General features: G+C 48.7%; 1 protein-coding gene across 14 annotated transcripts in view; it reads right to left on the reverse strand.

The window, feature by feature from the left end:
* Nucleotides 1–20,191, reverse strand: part of CACNA1C (calcium voltage-gated channel subunit alpha1 C) — a 777,231-nt gene that overhangs the window by 258,046 nt on the left and 498,994 nt on the right. For 6 of the 14 annotated variants that reach the window (XM_066369069.1, XM_066369076.1, XM_066369077.1 and 3 more), the window contains exon 1: nucleotides 4,495–5,073. Coding sequence is in view for 3 of the 14 variants with exons in the window: in XM_066369078.1 (XP_066225175.1) it covers nucleotides 4,495–4,634; nucleotides 13,271–13,410 (280 nt within the window). In the remaining 11 variants the exon portion in view is untranslated. Of the gene's footprint in view, nucleotides 1–4,494; nucleotides 5,075–13,270; nucleotides 13,411–20,191 lie in introns of those variants that run through there. The other 8 variants (XM_066369070.1, XM_066369067.1, XM_066369066.1 and 5 more) reach the window with 2 other exon arrangements.

Genomic DNA, 20,191 nt, shown 5'->3' on the forward strand with positions numbered 1-20,191 from the left:
GTTGTTTTAGTGACGCTATGGGTAGCGATGCAACTCAGCCTTGAGGTGGCTGTGTCACAGTATCCATTCAGTCTACAAAGAGGATGTAGCAGTGAACGAAACAGGCAAGAACGGTCCTGTGCTCGCTTGGGCAGCACATGCACTGAAATTGGAACGGCACAGAGATTTGCATGGCCACTGCGCAAAAATCGGCCTTATGGAAGTCCCATTTTCATGAGGCCATGGGTCATAAATAAACAGGTAAGTATATAGTATGCAGGTGGTGAGGAGTGGTATGGGACAGGTAAAGCAGGGGAGGGGCAAGAAATGTGAACAGGGAGGGAAGGCCTCTCGGAGAAGCTGACGTTTCAGAGAGAGGAAGGCGAGCAGGCCAGCCACGCAGACAGCTCAGTAAGGGTGTCCAGACGGGAGAAGCAGGAGGTGCGAAGGCCCGACAGCGCAATGAGCTCAGAATGTGGGGTACAGCAAGGAGGCCACTGAGGTGAGCAGACAGAGGGACGGAACAGAGGTCAGGAGGGAGATGAGAGAGACAACGCAGGGCCTTTGGGGACTGTGGGTCTCACTCAGTGAATTAAGGAAGCCTTGGAAAGTTCTGAGAAGAGCAGAGACATGTATGCTAAGAGGACTTGCATTTGAGGAGGACCCGTTTTGGCCACTGTGTCAAGACTAGGCTGTGACAGGGCAAGAGTAAAAGCAGAGAATCCTGTTAGGAGGCTGTAGTGATGACCCAGGTGAGAGGTGATGGTAGCTGGCACCAAGGTGAATGTGGAAATGGCAAGAAACAACCCGATTCTTGATACATTCTGAAGGTATGGCTGATAGGATTGTCTGATGGACTGGGTACAAAGGGCAAAAGAAGGAAAGTCAAAGATTTTTGGCCTGAGTAGCTGGAAGGATGAGGGTGACATTTATCAGAATGAGAAAGACTTTGAAAATGTTGGGACATTGTTACGTCTCCTATATGACAGTAGAAATGGACTAGGCAGGTAGATATACCAGTCTGGAGTTTAGGGTAGAGGTCTGAGCTGGTGACATACCATTGGTAGTTATTAGAAGATATACAGATACTATTTAATGCATGAGACTAGACATGCTATGTAGGGTCTGAGTGTAAATGAAGAAGAGGTCTGAGGGTTGAGCCCTGAAGTTCTCCAATGTGAAGAGGATGAGAAGGTAAAGGGAAAATCAGCAAATAATTCCAAGAAGGAAAAACAAGTGAAGGGCAAAACCACAAAAGAACAGTCCTCCAAAAGCCTAGTGATCACAGTGGTTCAAAGATAAGCAACGACCCAATGCTGCAGAGAGATCAAGTCAAAAGGCATCTGAGAACTGACCATGGGATTCTGGAATGTGGAAATCATGGGAGTCTCAGCGAGAAGCGTTTTGGTGCAGCAGGGAGGGAGGAAGCCTGGCTGGCGTGGCTCAAAAGCATAGGAAGACAAAAATTGGAGATGATTATAAAGGCAACTTCCCCTTATTTTTTTGAGTTTTTGAACTATAAAAGGAGACAACCTTGACTAAGAAAAATTAGAGAAGGAGGCATCTGTCTAGGTGTGTAGTATAGGAGACATTGCTGACATTTTCCTACATAATATCAACCAACTAGTCCAGTGCACATATTCATCTTGGTCTCCATGTTTCACTATTTCAGAAAGTCACACGGACACTATGCTATTGAGAAAGGAAGAAAGACTGGGTTAGTCCTTCCCTTAAGCTTCAAAAAGAGGATTGGCAACCCACAGAAAATAAGACGGAGTTGTTAGCTCTACACATAAGCATGGAGTGCCCTGTAAGACTGCCCACAACTGTAAAACCGTCTCAGTGTCATTGCCTTTAATGGCAAAAAAATACCTTCCTGAACTGTATGGCAGGTCATACCAGGGCCTTACATTTGAGGCACTTTATCGTGTCCTCATGAGAGAATTACAGTGTTACATCTTCCCGCCCACCACAATACAGTCCCATCATTATTTAAATGCATATGGAGACAAGGCACCTTCTTTAGGAAGTTTCTTCTATGGTGGAAACGCAGCTACTCTCTCTAATTCTCCCTTTTAATACACTACAGCATGAGTGGCTCTCAACCATAGGCACCTCTAATTAAGAATCTCTGTACTAGAGTTATTACTGTAACTATTTCTGTTAATAACAATCTCCTCAATCCTTTTGTGATGGATTGTATTATTTGTTCACAATTATTTGCCCATGCTTCTCTGTAAATATGGTATATTTCTTTGTCTCATTATCTTTGGGACAAAGATAGCCATATGATGTGCTTGAGCTACTGGAATGTGAGCAGCTGCGAGAGAAGCCATATTTGAGCAAATGCAAAATATGCATGTGTGGTTTAGCTCTGTATCCCTTGGTGAGAATCTATCTGCCCTCTACCATGAGAACAACATGGTTTGCATGCTGTATGCTTCTCCAGCTGGGCTCTGGAATGAGACAGTCCACAGAATCTGGCTGAGCTCAGAACGGCTGCAGCTGGCTGACCACCTCATGTTCCACAAGCTAGGTACAGGCATTTCTGGCTTCAGGTCAGTGAAACTTTGAGATTGTTTGTTCCTGCAGCAAAAGTCGACTGAAAAACTCTTTTATTAGACTGTCATATCCCTCAAGTGAAAGAACCATATTTATTCTGTATGACATGTCCTCATACCCAGCACAGTGCTCTGAAACTGTGGGCCCCTAATAAGCACGTACGCGCACGTGCACATACACACACGCGCGCGCACACACACGACAGGTAAGAATTCATTGCGCACATTTTCATCTAGCTTGGTTAGCTAAAGTTTGGAATCAGTTCATGGCTCCTATCACTAGCACATTGGCTACACCGTCATGACAAGCTTTCCTTAAGGTTATGTTCAAAGTCATTTTCACCCTGCCTTCCTTACTCTGATTTTGGTCTACTGATTTAAGGCTGTCAGCCGAGAAAATTCAAATAATTTAGGCTTCACAAAAGAGGAATTGGGTCTTGGCCATTGGACGTACTGTTTCTATTCCTAGCTGCCCTAGATGGTTAAGGCCAAGCAGAGAGAATCCGCCCTAAATGTGTTTGTGTGACTGAGGTCTATGTCCAGTTCAGAACAGGCTGCCAGCCTTGTCCAGGGGTCCTCACTGCAAAGAAGACAGTCCACTTCTTGCTTCACTTATCTAGTAAGTTCTCCTAATTTGCACAGAGACTATCTAAGCATGGTGCAGGAATCAGAGACAATATAAGGACAGCTCTTGGCTTCAAAGGACTTGGAATTGATGAAATGGGATATATGTGTAAAAGTCTAAGACAATCAAGAGTTAATTCTAACAAGAGGCCTTGTGGTATGGTGGGAAAGAGATGGTTTGAAAGTCAGAAGACCTGGTTCTAGTAATGCTCTGCTGCTAGTTAAGTTACTAATGGAGAAGATCTTTTTCACTATTCTGTGCATGTACAACAAGGATTGAAGAGGTTAATATTAGGCCCTTCACATTCCTGTGATTTTATGACTCTAGGAGCTATCACCAAGCAGTATAATGTCACCAAGTGCTCTGTTCCTGGTGCAGATGGTAAAGATGGGGTGTTCAAAGGTCCTCTTTGTTTTCCTGCTCCCTGCCTCCATCTGCAAACTAGTCTGCCTTCAGCCTGGTCATAGGGATCGCCTCTGCCTTATGTCTTGGACCAGATCTAACGGAGCTGACTTGAGAATGTAAACTCTCTGCAAACAAGTCCAGAATTATGCTCAGGTGCCGCAAATCCAACAAGGAGGAAAAGGTAAGCTCTCCAGGAGCAATCTGGGCTGGGGTATGCCGGACCAAGGCAGGTGCCCAGAGTTGTTGCGTTCAGTGCCTGGGTTCATCTTCAGTGACAGGCTTCTGGAGGCACAGGGGAAGGGTGCCGTCCACGGGACTGCTATTCTGATAGACAACACCTCTCTACACTCTTCTGCTTGAGATTACTAAACAACCTCCTCCCTGTGGGTGAACCCAGTTCTCATAATGATAGGTGGAATCCACAAATAGAGCTTCTGAGGCCGAGATGCCCCATTTGACATGAAAGGAGAAAGGGGCTAGAAAAATAATGGCAAAATAAAACTTTTAGAACATTCCCTGGTGCTTTTCTGACTTTGCAGCTCTGCCACTCTGTGTTTCTGCTTTGAAAAACCAGAGAGTAAAGGTAATCCTATCGGTTAAAATTCCCTGCGAGCTGCTGTCTCTGCTCACCTGGCTCTTTTGCCACGAATGTATTTAAATTCCCAGCCCACAGCCTTGCAGGATTGCTCAGATGGTCACCGGCAGGCTGTCTGCATTTGGCTGTGTGTGTTGTTATTCTTTTCCCCCAGGTGTTTGCAGGACTACAGTGTGTCTTAATAGACTCACATCAGAGTTGATTTTTTAAAAGCAAAGGAACTCAGTTTAGGAAAAAAATACCTCCATTTGTATGAAATGAGGTTCCTTTGCAAAGTGCTCCTGGCAGTATGGTGAAGGTGACAACAGAAGATGAACGGCTCTACTTACTCGGGACTCCAGACACCAGCCGCAAGGGGCGCAGCACACGGAACGCCCTCAGCGCCTTCACATCGAATCCAGTCCCCTTCCCTCCTAGAGCGTTGGCCCCATCAGCTTTGGTTGCTTGCTCTAAAATTGCACTAAAAAGCCTGGAAGAGAGGAAGGAGAGAAGGAGCTGTCAGGATAGTGTTTCTTTGCCCAGCAGGGCTCCCAATTCTCTGATGGAAATCTGGGACAGCAGAGTTTGTGACCACCTCCACCCAGGAGCAAGGGCTCAGATGTGTGCCCAGGAGAGTCCATGACCAATTGGATGCTGACAGTGTGTCAGTGCAGGTATAACTTCAGCCAAGGGCTTACCCACCGCCCAGAGAGGTCTGAGCAAGGCCGCCAGCACGCCCTTTGCCATTATAAAGCTGTGAGAACACGTCTGGCTTTGTGTGAGTTGGGCATCTCTGGACAGAGTGAAAAGCAAGTGAAGTTTGCTACAAGAGCCCCTGTCCCTTTCCGGTACCCTGTGCCCTCCTCTGCTACATTCTAACTCTTGCCCTCATGTGGCCTAGAACCACACTTTTTCTCTGCTACATCTCTGACTTGTACCTAGGCACAAATAAATGATCCCCAAACAATTACATTGTGCTTTTTTTACATAGCAGATGCTCAAAAAGAAAGTGCTGAACAGAGGAATGAATGATAGCATGGATAAATGAGAAAGTTTCCAGCAGGAGCAAAACCACACATTAAGGCATGTAACCAAGACATGGAAATTTCAGAACTGACGCTCCTCATTTCTGCTTGTATGTCCATCCCTCCAACAAACACGAGCACCTACTATGCACCTGGTAATGTTCAAGACACTGAGGCCGGAGCAAAACAGACAATCCTTACCCCCTTGGAGTTTACATTCTAGTGGAGGAGTCAGACAATAAACCAAATAGTCAGTAAATGTGCATTACATTGAGAGAATGATAAATGCTAAGAAGACAAAGGCAGCAAGGAAGGGGGAACCTGGAGTGGCTGGAGTCGGGCCTTCCTGTTGGACAGCCAAAGGCTGGGAAAGGAACTTGCTTGTAGACTCACATTTGAGCAGAGACGGGAAGGAGGTGCAGGAGTGGACACAGAACTACGTGGGGTGACTGTCTTAGGCAGAGGGAACAGTGGGTGCAAAGAACCCGAGGTAACAGCATGGCCGTCTATTAGAGGGACAAGCAGCAGGGTGGCCGGCGCGCAGCAGGCACATGGGCACCAGTGGGAGGTGTAGTTGGAGAGGAAACAGGGGCCCTACAGGTGTTCTCTCCGAGTTGGAAGGCACTGGAGGGGGCTGAGCAGGAGAGCCGACTAAAGGTTTAAAAGGCTCAGTTGATGCTGTAGGAAGAATGGGTGCGGGGGACAAGGCCAGGGCAGGCAGCCGCACTAGTCCAGGTGGGGAGCGGAGACCAGGTGGCCGTGTTGGAGGTGGTGAGGAACAGCTGGATCCTGGATTTATTTTAAGATAAACGTGCCGGGATTGGCTGACGAGCTGGATATGAAATGTGAGAAAGGCAGAGGAATACAAGACCACTCTAAAAGGCCTGGCTTGAACACCTGGAAGGATGAGGTATGGGGGTGTGGTGCACAGCAAGGGCTCTATTTTGAACTTTGTGAAGTTTGAGTTGTTGGTTGGACATCTGAGTAAGTACCTTGAGTAGGCTCTATTGGGTCTGGAGTTCTGGGGGATAGGAACTCCAGGCTGGAGAGAAGGGTGTGTTAGTTGTGTAAACTGTAGGTATTAAAGTCAAATCCTACATGACTGCTTAGGAGGTTAGCACAGAAAGTGAAGATGTGATAGGACAGAGCCCTGAGGCTCCAACAACGAGGGGTCAAGGAGAGAAGAAACCAGCAAAAGAAGCAAAGGATGGAATGTGGGCGGTGAAGGAAGTGGTCCTGAGAAGACAGTGGCTAACTGTGTCAAATGGTGCAAATGCAGGAATGGACCACTGAGTACTGAATTTAGCAACGTGAAAACCATTGAAACCTTGAACACAGCTTTTGATGGTGTGATGGGGACAAAAGCCTAACAGATATAAGTTCAAGAGAGAACAGGAGGAGAAACTGAGGATAGGGAGAACAGCCAGCTCTCTCCAAAAGAAATACAACGCAAGCCACTAATATGGCTACATATATAATTTAAATTTCCTAGTAGCCACATCAAAAAGTAAAAAAGTAACAGGTAAAATTAACTTTGATAATATATTTTATATAATCTAACATAACTAAAACATCATTTCAACTATACTAAAGAATAATGAACGAGCTCTGGCCGGATGGCTTGGTTGGTTATAGAATCATCCATGGCACAGAGGTTGCAGGTTCAATCTCTGGTCAGAGCACACACAGGAACAGATAGATTTTCCTCTTTCTCTCTCTCCTCCTTGCTCTCTTGCTAAAATCAATTTTTTTAAAAAAAATTGTTTTAAAGAATAATTAATGAGATACTTGTCACTCTGTCTTTTGTTCTAAATCTTTGAAATCTACTGTGTATTTTACACATACAGCGTATCTCAGTTCAGATTAGCCACATTTCAGGTGCTGAATGGCCACACATGGCCACTGGCTACTGTAGAGAAAATACCTTTGAGGAATTTCACAGTAAAAGGGAGTAGAGGAGAACAGTCACCAGAGGAGTAGGGAATCAAGAATTCGGTTTACTTTTAAAGATATGGCAGCATTTTTGTATGTGATGGGATTCACCTAGCACAGGCGGACAGTTTGACAATGCAGACACAAGAGGGAATAATCACGGGGTGACTGATGTCCCTCAGTGGGCAAGATGGGGACCCAATGCACAGTGAAGGATGCTGGCCTTATACAGAGGCAGGGAAGCTTATTACGGTTCAGGCAGGGAGGCCTATTATAGGCACGGCTGTGAGCACACATGGAAATTCTCATCAGACTGCACCTGTTTTCCCAGGGAAACAGGTAACAAGGTCACCAGCTGAAATATGTGAAAGGGGAGGAGGTGCTGGAAGTTTGATGAGAAAGACAAGGGTGTTCAAGAATCACAAAGAAAGTGGAAGAGTGAGTAGGAACACATAGCAGGCTTTCCAGGAATCACCATTGGCCTCTTTGAGCCTGGTGGTCAGGAGTGTACAGTGAGCCTGACTAGGTGATGGCGCATTGGATAATGGATAGAGCATTGGGCTGGGATGCTGAGGATCCAGGTTCGAAACCCCAAGGTTGCCACTTAAGCATGGGCTCATCTGGCTTGAGTGCAGGGCAGCTGGCTTGAACCCAAAGGTCACTGGCTTGAGCCCAAAATCACTGGCCTGAGCAAAGGGTCACTGACTCAGCTGGAGCCCCCCAGTCAAGGCATATTTGAGAAAGCAATCAATGAACAACCAAGGTGCCCCAAGTATTAGTTGATGTTGCTCATTTCTCTCCCTGAAGGAAGGAAGGAAGGAAGTAAGGAAGGAAGGAAGGAAGGGCAGTGAAATCCATCCGCTCAGCTTTGCATATTTCTCTACCCCTTTCAATGGCACAGCTTCAGGTACTAGACAGATCTCCACCTAGTCAGATTTGATCAGGACTAGTGAGCAAGATAAATAAAGAGAGGAATAGAAGTTGAGTATAAATGCAAGTGAAGGACAACAGTGACAGGCAGCGACATCTCGGCTGGTTGGAAGGAGGAGAGCACAGGACAGGAGGAGGAATAGACAGGGTGTGGCAGCGTGAATGGACTATTGGAGTTAAGTGCCAGAGGGAGTAGGTGGAAAGATGGGGAGAGGATGTTTACTTTGAGATTACAGGGAGGTACTGTGGAAGGGTAAGAGGAGGCCATACGTAAGCACAGTGATTACGTATGGCAGGGCTGTTGGCTCTAACCATGGGAGTGGGCAGGTGGGAGAGAACGAAGTTAGGATCCCTAGGAAGAAGCTACCGGAAGGTGGTGGCAGAGGAGTGAGTGTTGGAGAGAGTGGGAATGAGCCCAGAGCTCACGTCTTCAAGGAGTGAGAAATGAGGTCTGTAGAGAACTACAACAAGGAGAAGTGGGTGCAGAAGTGTCTGATGTCACAAACATCAAAACTGGAGGGTTTTAGCAGGAGCGACAGTGGTCTAGAAGCAGAAATAAGGGCAAAGCAGAGCCCCTCTCCTGACCTGTGGGCTGTGGAAGGGGGTGTCTGGGAGAGAAGCTGGACACCTCTCGGGGCTGCAAGGGGAGCAGGATCCTCAGGTTAGAGGCAGGAAGTGAAAGAAGTGATCAGAACGGACTTGCTCTGTGAACGAAGCTGCGCTGGAATTCAGCTGTAGCCATCCTTTATGGAGGTGCGCTTCTCTACAGCGTCGGCCCGCTGGGACGGAGACTGTACTACTCGCAGAGCTGAAAAGTCGCACCTGGCCCTTTACAGAAAATGTCTGCTTCCCCCGAATGGGAGACAGACTGTGGGAAACAGAGGACGCAGTGGGAGGGGCTGAGCAGTGGGGTGGAGAGGGATCTGGGTTTTGGTCAGAGAACAGGGAGAAGGACACACAGGGGCAATTTCTGTCCTTTGTACCCTGGGGTGACTTTTCTGACTGTCAGGGGAGTGTGTTGGGTCATGGCCGGGGGCTCAACCTGGAACAGCTCACGCCCCAGGGCCCAGGGTCTGGAAACTCGAGGCCCCACTTTGCATAAACTCAGATCTGGGCAGGGCCCAGCGATGACAAAATTGATCCAGATTAAGTATTTTTAAACTGCTCCCTGGGACCCCCTGAGGACGTCTTGGGCAGCAGGTCAGAGATGAGTGACTGGGGTTCTAGCTCTTTCCCCAGATTTAACAGAGTGTGCTCCCTTTGGTCTCTGCTATGCACTGGGCCTCTGAGTGAGGCTGTACTTGAACAATGGGTTCCGCAGCTAAAAGGAGTCTGACAACCCTAGCCAGACCACATTTGAAGTCTCCCTCTGCTTCATGATTCTTTCAGCTCAGCTTGGCGATCGGATGGATGGTTCCACTGATGCCTGGAATCCCAGGCAGAGGTTGCCAGGGTTGGGGAGCAGGAAAATGTTCTTTCCACTAAAGTCTAGATCACCAAAATGGAGGCCAGCCTGCAAGTTACTCAAATAACATTCTAAATCCAAACCAGGTCTGGTTGCTAGTATTTCCTGGAAGAAAGCACTATGCAATCGGAGTACAAGATGTTCACAAAATATAGTAATATTCAGAGAAGGGAGCAGAGATTAGACAATTTTCCTCTTTTTTAACCCCTGCTCCAACTCAATGCAGACTCTTTATTGAGTGTCTGTTCATTTTGAGGGGGCAGAATTGCAGGACTGGGTCTAAAGGATGTCTGTCTTCCTAAGGGCTAGGTTCAGATGTGGATGCTTGGGGAGGAATTTCTCCAGGAGATGTGTCTGGAAGCTGGGCATTAGAGCTTTTAAAAGAACAGGACAGCCCTGGCCAGTTAGCTCAGTCGATTAAGATACCCCTGTCCCTGGAGCGGGTTCGATTCCCAGTCAGGGCACATAGAGGAGCAGTTTGATGTTCCCACCTCTCGCTCCCTGCCAGAAAGAAAGAAAGAAAGAAAGAAAAGAAAGAGAAAGAGAGAGAGAGAGAGAGAGAGAGAGAGAGAGAGAAAGAGAGAAAGAAAGAGAGAAAAGAAAGAAAAGGAAAGGAAAGGAAAGGAAAGGAAAGGAAAGGAAAGGGGAAAGGAAAGGAAAGAGAAAAAAAGAAAAAGAAAGACAGTGCAGCTCAAGAGGGCCCAGTGAGGCAGGGCCAACACATTAGAGGAAGACAGAGACAGCAAAGCCTTTGTGGCTGCAGCGGGGTCTCCTGAGCAGGCTGAACTGAGGCCTCCCTGTTCTTCCCTGGGGTGGGGGGGACAGGGGGCTCACAGAGGCCTCTGAAGTCCTCCCCATGTTCACTCAGCAGCACCACCTCAGTGTACCAGGAGACCATTCCACTTTAGGAAGGAAATGTGACAGGTCTGGCGGGGGACAGAAATGCCTCTTCTCACAGAACACCAGCATGGCAAAGCAGAGGTGAGAGAGCAGCCCTGACCCTGGCACTCGGGCAGCGGGCAGGTGTGCCCGCCTCTCCTGAGGCACAGCAGACTTCCCTGATATGCAGGAGGCCAGGAGAGACCTTTCTCTAAGCAGCTGCGGAGGTGACAAGGGGAACAGATATCTCCCACGAGACGCAAGGAGGTGAAGGGTTATCCGTTCACTACTGTAAACGCACCAGGAGGGAAGGCATGGCTGAGAGAGGTGGTTGAGCTGCACCTTCTGTGGGGGCATGCATGCCACTTTTTGAGTTGGTGGTATAGGCTGAGATTTAGACTGGGTGGAAAGGCCCTAGGACCAACACCCACAGAGAAGAGAAACACAGTGTTAAATAGGGCCAAGTGTGAAATGAATGGTGAAGAACTTAAAGGGTCATGGTGAACCACAAGGTGACCAAGTGCTGGCATCTTAGCCTTAGTCAACTAGAGGCATCTTTTGGAAGAAAGTCAACCCTGGATGCCTCCCTTTCTTCATCAGCCTCATGGCCTAGAGCCCAGGGAGATGTGACCAGAATCTGGGATGACCCAAGGAAAGTCTGCCCTCTGTATTTAGGGGGAAGGAGCGAGTTGTGGCCCAAAGGATGCCGTGAGGTCTGAACAAGCTGGAGATGAGCAAGGCTGCCCAGTGTGCAGCACATGGCCGGGCACCGGCTAGATGCCGCCCCAGTGCCGCCTGTTATCAGGGCCCGCGCTGTGTAAGGCCTCGAGTGGGCCACAGCATTGTATCTGGCCAATTCTGCCTCATTCATAAACATGAGAAGATGCAGCACTGTTGCCTAAACAGAATGAGTCCCAGCGGGTCTTAGCCTGGAACACTTCTCCACACGTGTGAAAGGTCCCCAGGAGCCCGAGGCCTTGGGAAAGACGCCGGATTTAAAAAGGATTTAGGGGCATTTGGAACAACCCACCTTAAAGACCTTTGCTATGTTTTACTGAGCTAATTCAAGGCATTTGTTGAGTTAGCCTTGTTTATTCGGGCATGAACAGAAGCAGCAAAATCTGTCATACAGCTGCCTCCTCACTCCTAGTCCTCTGAAGCCAGACATACACCTGGCAAAGACTCTAACTTAGTGTTACTCGGGCCGCCCAAATATACCTGATGTTAATGTGGCCAAAGTGTGTCACGCATCGGTCAGGCAAAAAAAACCCAAAAAACAAACAAACAAGAAAAAACCTATAATGGTTCCAAATAACCCTAGAAAGCCATCCAGATGGCCAGAGACATGGCTTCTAAATGACCCTGACTTGCTCCTGTGCTTTATCCTGCAGAAAATACCAGGCACTCCCACGAGGTCACGAGCGGTGATTGAGTGCGCTGGAGAAGTCATGGGGCCTCACTCTGTGCTAGGACAGCACAGAAGGTCTCTTGGGCTAAGAGCTAAATGTCATATTAACGTTGACCCTGAAGCCTGTCGGGACTCCAAGGCAGTGAAAATGCAAGGTGGCCATGACTTGACCACTGTCTGGGCTCAAAGCAACGAGAGAGATCGCTCAAAGAAGCCGGCTTGTTCTTGCAGTGAAATCTTGCCGCAAAGGTGCCCCTCCTTTACAAAACAGACGGGTTGTGGGAACACCATCTATTGTGCTGATAAATTACATCTCACACAGCAGATGTAGGCTTGGTAGGCACAAATATTTCCTAGAGAATCCTTCTGTAAAGTTACTAATTCCTTGATAAGGAAGGAGAGCACTTCTAAATTTTTTTTTTTTTGTATTTTTCTGAAGTTGGAAATGGGGAGGCAGTCAGACTCCCGCATGAGCCCGACCGGGATCCACCCGGCATGCCCACCAGGGGGCGATGCTCTGCCCCTCTGGGGTGTTGCTGTGTTGCAACCAGGGCCATTCTAGTGCCTGAGGCAGAGGCCATGGAGCCATCCTCAGCACCCGGGCAAACTTTGCTCCAGTGGAACCTCGGCTGCAGGAGGGGAAGAGAGAGACAGAAAGGAAGGAGAGGGGGAGGGGTGGAGAAGCAGATGGGCGCTTCTCCTATGTGCCCTGGCCGGGAATCGAACCTGGGACTCCTGCACACCAGGCCGATGTTCTACCACTGAGCCAACCAGCCAGGCCACACTTCTAAATTTTATTTAAGATTTCTTATATTGCTTTGTTTTTTGAAAGCATAAACTGACTTCATATCATCTGATACTAAAAATGCAGCAGAGTGTTACAGGGAAGCTATGTTTGATTTGGGTTTGGTCACTCATCCCCTTGGTCCTGCGTAGTTCCCTGCTTTGCTCTCACCCACCTGTCTTGAGCAGCCTGTTTCCTTGGCCACAGAACAAGGTCCACTGCGGAGGCGAGAATGGGCATCCACAGCTCTTGGTGCCAGCCCCACCTGTGCCCGTGGGCTGCATGCTCAGACAAGCTGAACTAAACCTGCTCATTGTTACAGCAGGGAAATTGGCTAGAGGAGCTGTCGGCCACATGTGGCTGCAGAAAGAATCAAACACCTCAAACAGAGGCCTCCCCTCAGTTGCACAAACGGCCTTGGGTTCCCTCAAAAGCACTCAGATTCAACTCGTGTGTGTGTGTGAGCACATGCGCAGGTGCATGTGTGTGTGGGAGCAGTGGCGAGGAGGGTCCTGGGTAACAGCTCCTCTGCCTTTGGAGAAAGTCTAAATTCAAAGGGATGTTTAAAAGATCCTCTCCCTCTGCCTGAAGCCCAGTGACACTGTGACCAAATCAAAAGATGTAAATGCAGAAGGGGACAGAGATATGTATTGGCTGGTGGCAGGGGTGAGGCAAGGAAACAGAGAAGGGTAGCTATACTTACCCTACAACCACAATTATAAAATCTAGTAAATTCCATCCATTGCGGAGGTAAGCGTTAGGGTGAAAGAGAAGTCCATAGGCTATTACTTTTAAAAATGCTTCCACAGTAAAAATGATGAGGAAGAGATATTCCACTCGTTCCTAGGAAACAAAAATAAGAGAGAAAGGAAATCATTAGATTGAAGATTTATAAAGGTCTTCCCCAGCAGATCTCACAAGGAGGTGGAGGAGAATGCTGCCCCCACCCCGCGGGAGGAATTAAGGGGACACTGGGTGGGACTCTCCTGGCCAAGGCAAATGACTAACCCCGCCGCCTGTTCCACTGTTAGAACTCCAGTCCACTGGGCAGCAAGGTATTTTATAAGTCTTCAAATGTCCTCTGTTAAAGTGCAAATATTATCAGCTGGTTGAAAAATTACATACCTTTGGGGAAACATCTAAATGAGAGAATCAGTGAACACGTCATTGTACCTTCTCAGAAGAGAACCCCTAATGTTTTGATCTGCTGGGAGACAATGCCTGGCAGAGAAGGGTGCTGAGAAGGGGGACGAGACGAGCCGCGGGGCAGCGTGCCACAGTTCCAGGTGGCAAACCCCGCCGGGAACGGCACTGGGAGAGTGCTGACCACGCTCTTCGGAAGAGCTGCAAAGCCACCAAGACGCTGAAGCTCTCAACAGCCAACACCGGCAACGCCGCTCACATACACGGGTCCAAACATTTGAACTCTCTCTTTCTTGAGAAAATAAAACTCTCTGTCCAAAGACATAGAGCGGGCTAGCAGTGAGAATCAGCATTTCCAGGAGGGAGACGGCACTGGGGTGGGATGGGGAGTGGGAAAGGCTCATCTCTCTTCTCAAGGGGTGGAGTAGGTAGTCTGACTCCCTCTGCCGCCTCAAAGAAGGACTTTGCATTTAAGGCGGCAGCCTCTGACCCTGGGAGCCCTCACTGAACAGGACAAATCCGTTGGCTCAATTAGAGCGAGCAGACTCTGTGCTGATTCACCGGCTTCCCACTCTACTAACTGCTTTCTCCCACCACCATCCCCAGTGCGGGTCCTTAATGGCCCTACAAGGCCAAGGCTGCTGCCCAGATGCCTCACGCGCCACTGCTCGCCTCTGCAGGAACCTCCGCCTGTCTCTCACTGGAGCCACAGAGCACCAGTCCACATGGCATTTGGCCACAGGTCCCCAAGCAGGACAGGCCCGTCCACAACTTCCAAGAAGCATTCGACTCAGAAAGCCCAAACCTATGTTCCCATCCTCCACCAGGTCCAGGGAGCTCACGGAAGACCTCCTGGTCCCACCCACCTTAGAAAGAGTAAGCATGGCCCCAGAAGGCCACCTAGCCTGCTGGGAGAATGCTCCAAGGCTGGGGCATTAGAAGCCTGATGGATAGCTCTGCAGGGAGAGGTTAGTCAGTGCATGTTCCTGTGTGCTCCTTCATTCCTTCTAGAACCGCCAGACATTTAGTGAGTACTGTCCTCACCTCTGGGTGAAGCAGTTTAAGGATGCAGTTTAAAAAAATGCAGAATTCTGGGCCCAAGCAGACCTACTGAAGTAGATCTCCTGGCAATGGAGCCTGGGCATGTGTATTAAAATTTCCAGGTGTCACTGAGCCACCTGAAGCTTAAGAACCTGAGCCTATGTGCTGATGGAGGCCCAGATCAGCTGGCAGCCACAGGAAGGAAGCAGAGATCGGAGTAGAGCAGCATCGCAGACACGGGCCACCCACCCTTCACTCCCTACCCATCAGAGCATGATAACATCGGTCTGGGCATGCGGCTGCCTGGGGACTGTGACTCAGGTACAAATCACACCCTTCAGAATGAGGTGGCGTGTGCTGAAAGGAGCAGCAGGACAGTGTTGACCAGGAAAGCACATTACCAAAGGGCGCAGTGCAGCCGGAGGAAGCTTGTGCAGCCGGAGGAAGCTTGTGCAAGGTGGGGCAGCTGCCAAACAGCCACACAGTCCCTGTCCCCATGATGGTTAGAGCTTTCACGCTTAGCACCAGATGGCAGAACCACCTCCCCTGTACCCCAGGAACCCCATGGAAATTCACAAAGTTGGAGCTAGGATGAGAAGGGAAGAAAAGGAAAGGACAGGGAAGGAAGCATGAGTGGGTACCCAGTAGGCATCAGGTACTTTCATGTGTTCAACATCTGTGCTCGTTACTTTTACACATCCATCCGTCCACCCATCCATCTATTTTCAGTGTGGTACAACCAGTTGAATTATCTGAAAGTGACTTTGGAGCTCCCTCTGGGGTGTCTTGACAATGAACTTTCTGAGAGAGATAGCACCTAAGTGTAGAGTACCCCTTGCCCGGGGTGGGTAGAACAGTAATATCCAAAAGGTTCTGAGGTTCTATGTGCCGGGAAGCCAGCATTCCCAGACAACTCCTGTAAACAGCTGGCATCCCCAACCCAGACTGCCCGGCACCAAGAAGTCTGTTTATTCGAGAAGACTTCTCAAGATGAAGGCTGCTTTGCCTTGCTTGAGTTCCCTATAAAAAGCTAAAGCCACGGGGAGGGGTGATGAGTCCCTTCCACTGCAATGCAGCCTCCACTGTAGGCCAGTGGCTTCCTCGACCTGGCACACCTCTTTGTGAGATGGGACATTGCGGGAAGTTTGGGGCTTTTTTTGTGACTTTTGGCTTTTTTATAATTCTCCCAATAAAGTCTACACCATGTGACATTTGTCCCACACCCTGGCAATATCATGTGCAAGCGCAGAAGGTCCCATCTAACAGGACAGTGAGTCACTCAAACTTTGACCCATTTCTGGGCTGGGTGCTGGAGAGTCGAGAGAAAGAACTCCAAAACTGGTCCTTGGTAAGTTGCTACAGCGCTGTTTGGGAGCAGTGACAGGTTAGGGGAAGACCGAGAAGGTGGGGCTCTGGCTTCCCCACCTCTGAACCCGAGCAGTGCTTTCTGAACCTACATGCTAAGTTGTCCAAAGGTCCTAACGCAGTGACACGGAATTCAGGAAGCCAATATGACAGGGGTGCAGACAGAGAATACACACAAAATAAAAGTAGCCCCTCTTCCTGACTGGCCTAGATGGCATTTACTGGCTCTCTGTGCTGGGTTCTACATAAGATTTTATTTGAGAAGAGGAATTACTGGGTGTGTGTGTGTGTGTGTGTGTGTGTGTGTGTGTGTGTGAGATTCTTGGAACTTTGAATACCACTTCCAAAGTAGTAGATGAAATACAAATCCTCTACCAGATTCTATGGCAAGTGAGGATGCTGGTGCCCGGTCTGCGTGCAGTTCCGCCTAAGGCACAGCCAGATTCCGAGATGTGGAAAGGAACAGAGAGTCTCTGTCCTCGCTGTTCTGATGATCATCATAAATACAAAAGCATTTTATATTTTTAAAAAAATTTGTCATTAAGGAGATTAGTAATACTTGTGCTTTGGAAGAACACAGACTCCTTGTAAGTAGAAGCCATGCCAGGGTAGAGCTCCTAGGACAAGGACATTTGTGAGAGTCTTGCCTATTTCACACATGCACATTTCTGCACACAGGTGTGCCTGGCACATGTGGGAGATACACACCATCCATGTTTAACACTATACAGCTTACATCTGCTATATAATAGACCAAGCTGTGAGAATTGATAATAAGCCCACATGTACCCTCTTAAATTTATGCAAGCATATATAAATATATATGAAAGCTGCCAAGAACTCGACACCAAACAAATTGATGGAGGCCCAGTCATACAATTCCATCCCAGCACAGGATGCAAAGAAGATAAATGCAGCCACAGTGCTTCAAGCAGCATCTGTATTCCAGATCGTTTCATAACTTAAGTACTGTTTAGTTTGAACTCAAATTATATACAGCCTCTTGCCTATTTTCTAATGAAAGGGGACAGAGAAACTAATTATTCTCTCATTCATTCATTTGGTCACAAATATTTCCTAAGGGTCTGCTCCACCACTTGCCATGTTGCCCTCTTAGGACACTGATAAACTTGTAGAGATAAGAAATTAGGACACATTCTAAAGCTCCTCATTATAAGGGGTAAAGGGATTTGTCCAAGGCCATACATCTACCCCATGTCACAGCACTCAGGTTTCCTGATGGCCGGGTGGTGCTCCCTCTGCTACAGCACCAGCTGTGTCTGTCTGTGGACTGACTGAAACCCTGAATTACTCTGCCTATCAGGGGTTCCTGGGCAGTAGGGATCCCAAAACCTCCTCCACCCTGGAAGTCCTACTGGTGCTTGAAATGCAGCCATTAAGAAGCCTCTTTTCCATCAGTGGACAACCTGATCTGCACAAGGTGGTACATGTATACACACAATGGAATATTAGCCATAAAGAGAATGGAGTTCCGACACAGACTACCACATGGATGAGCCTTGAAGGCATGGTGCTAAGTGAAAGAGCCCAACACAAAGGACAGATACTGTATGGCTCCACTCATATGGAATATCTAGAATGAGCAAATTCAGAGACAGGACATAGATTTTAAGTTACTAGGATCTGGACAGAGGGAGGAACTGTTTAAGGGAGTAAAAACCTTTGGAAATAGTGGCGACAGCTGCACAGCATTGTGAGCATAATTTTTTATTATTATTATTATTATTATTATTATTATTATTATTGAAAGGTAGGGAGGCAGAGAGACAGACTCCTGCATGTACCCTGATCAGGATCCACCCAGCAAGCCCCCTACTGGGCAATGCTCTGCCCATCTGGGGCCACTGCTCTGTTGCTGAGCAAAGCAGCTATTCTGGTGCCTGAGGTGAGACCATGGAGCCATCCATCTTCAGTGCCCGAGGCTAACTAGCTCAAACCATAGCTGCAGGGGGGGGGGGACAGAGAAGCAGATGGCCGCTTCTCCTGTGTGCCCTGCCCTGGAATCAAACCCGGGACTTTCACACACCAGGCCGACACTCTATCACTGAACCAACCAGCCAGGGCCATGAGTATAGTTAATGTCACCAACATGTATACTTAAAAATGATCAGAATGTCAAAGTTTATGTTATTTACTACAACGGGGAAAAAAGGGATTGTCCCTTTGGGTCGTAAAGGTTTTCTAACTCTTTGGGGTCTCCATCTAAACTACCTGAAGTCATATTTAAACCTGTATCAGCTATCACCTTGAAAGGGGCCAATTTATCAAAATGTTGACAGCACAGCTTTTCGTTGTGAGATCCTGGGGTCCATGGAGTGGGAAAGAAGGGCCTGGCAGCGCGATGGGAGGTCAGTGAAGACAACTGCTACAGTTTCACAATTTTTCCAGTCAGGTCCTTCCCAAGCACCTTATGCAGAAGCCTATTTAGAATGTAACCTGTGGTGGTTCAGAGGGTATTGCCTTAAGACTCAAGACTTCTTATAAAGAGAGAAGGGATGGGACAAACCACTCAACAGCCGAGGAGGAAAGTGGTCTTAAAAAGAACATCCGCCTGTTCGAGGGCAAGCAGCAGTTGAGGCTGAGTGCGTTGAAAAGCAGCTCGGATTTAAGAGCTCTCTTCCAACTGGCTGGTTTTCTCTGTGCTTGCCCATGAGGATAAGTTGACGTGATTTATCCACTTATGAACTTCTCGCATTTGTGTCTCCTCTAGAGGCTGCCCAGCCTCAGCTCCCCCAGCTCGTCAGCACCGACCTCAGGTCCGAACAGCACAGAGCACGCTGTCTCCGACATCTGGGCGCTGGCCTGCCCACTCCTTCTGCGCCCTTCACTGCCCTGCACCTGAGACAGCATCTCTATCCGTCCATGGGGCCCCTTCCTTCGCTGTATTTCTCAACTGTGAACCCCCACAGAGCAGAGACTGGCCTGCTGGCATCCTCTACCCAGTGTCCAGCATATGACCACTACACAGGGAACAAGCCATCTATGTCACATGCTGCCAGCACTGCTCTCTTGGAGTCCAAAGGGGCCCAAATGCCACACAGGCCCACCTCCTGCCCAGAGCAGGAGCTCCTTCCACTCAAGGAAGGAGCTGGCCTCCACCTCAAGGGCCATTTCCTCCTAGCGCTGCCCATCCTGCCACTGGGCAGCTCCGCTGTCAGAGCTGGGCCAGCCCCTTCCACTCCAAGGAGTGTACTCTGGTTCAGGGATATCAACTTTTCTTTTGAGGTAATGAAGTGGACGGAGTGACAGATACTACCAATGAGGGCTGAATTATCCCTGGGACAATGGGGCATTTGCTTAGTGACCTGTGAGCTAGTCTATAATTTCCCAAATGGAGGGAAGGTGCAATGGTGGCTCAAAACTCTCTCCTAAGTGCCCATCTGCTTCCGAGAAGTAGACTAACACCTGACCAGGGAAACAGACCCTGTCTTTTCTGTCCATCCTCACTGTTGGTCCCCATCCAGGCCCCCATCCCTGGCTGTCTGTGCATTAAAGGTGCTCCTTAACTGGTCATACTGACCTCTAGGATGTTTTACTACTTAAATACCTTCAAGGGCTCCCCCTGCATTGAAATGGAGTCCAGTTCCTAGCCTGGCTGCCCGGGTCTGTCACTGGCCCACCCACCAGTCCCTGTGGCCTTGTCCTTGGCCACCACCCTGCACTCTAGCCGCTCCAAACAGTTCACTACCACACCCAAACCAGACAGACTGTTCTGTGCAACTCTTCTTTGTACCCTACCAAGCCTGCTCCTTCCTCAGAGTCCTGGACATCGTCACCGGGCTGCCCACCGGCCTCGCTGCCCCAGAATAGGTGGGTTAGTTAGTACCTCCTCCTAGTGGCATGCCCTCCCTTCAGATCACAGTGACAGCCCATCTTCCAGTGTTTTCTAGGGGGTCCCCCTTCAGTGACAGGGCACCTGCAGGGCGGAAGTAAGTATCCTTGTCACCTTTGGTTAAGAAGTGTCTTTAAAAGAAAGGCAAAATGATACAGGGGAAAAAGGCTTTGGAGTCAGACACATCTGTATCAAACTGTTTCCCTTTGACATGCTAATGAG

Source organism: Saccopteryx leptura, chromosome 2, assembly GCF_036850995.1.
Source record: "Saccopteryx leptura isolate mSacLep1 chromosome 2, mSacLep1_pri_phased_curated, whole genome shotgun sequence".
NCBI lineage: Eukaryota > Metazoa > Chordata > Mammalia > Chiroptera > Emballonuridae > Saccopteryx > Saccopteryx leptura.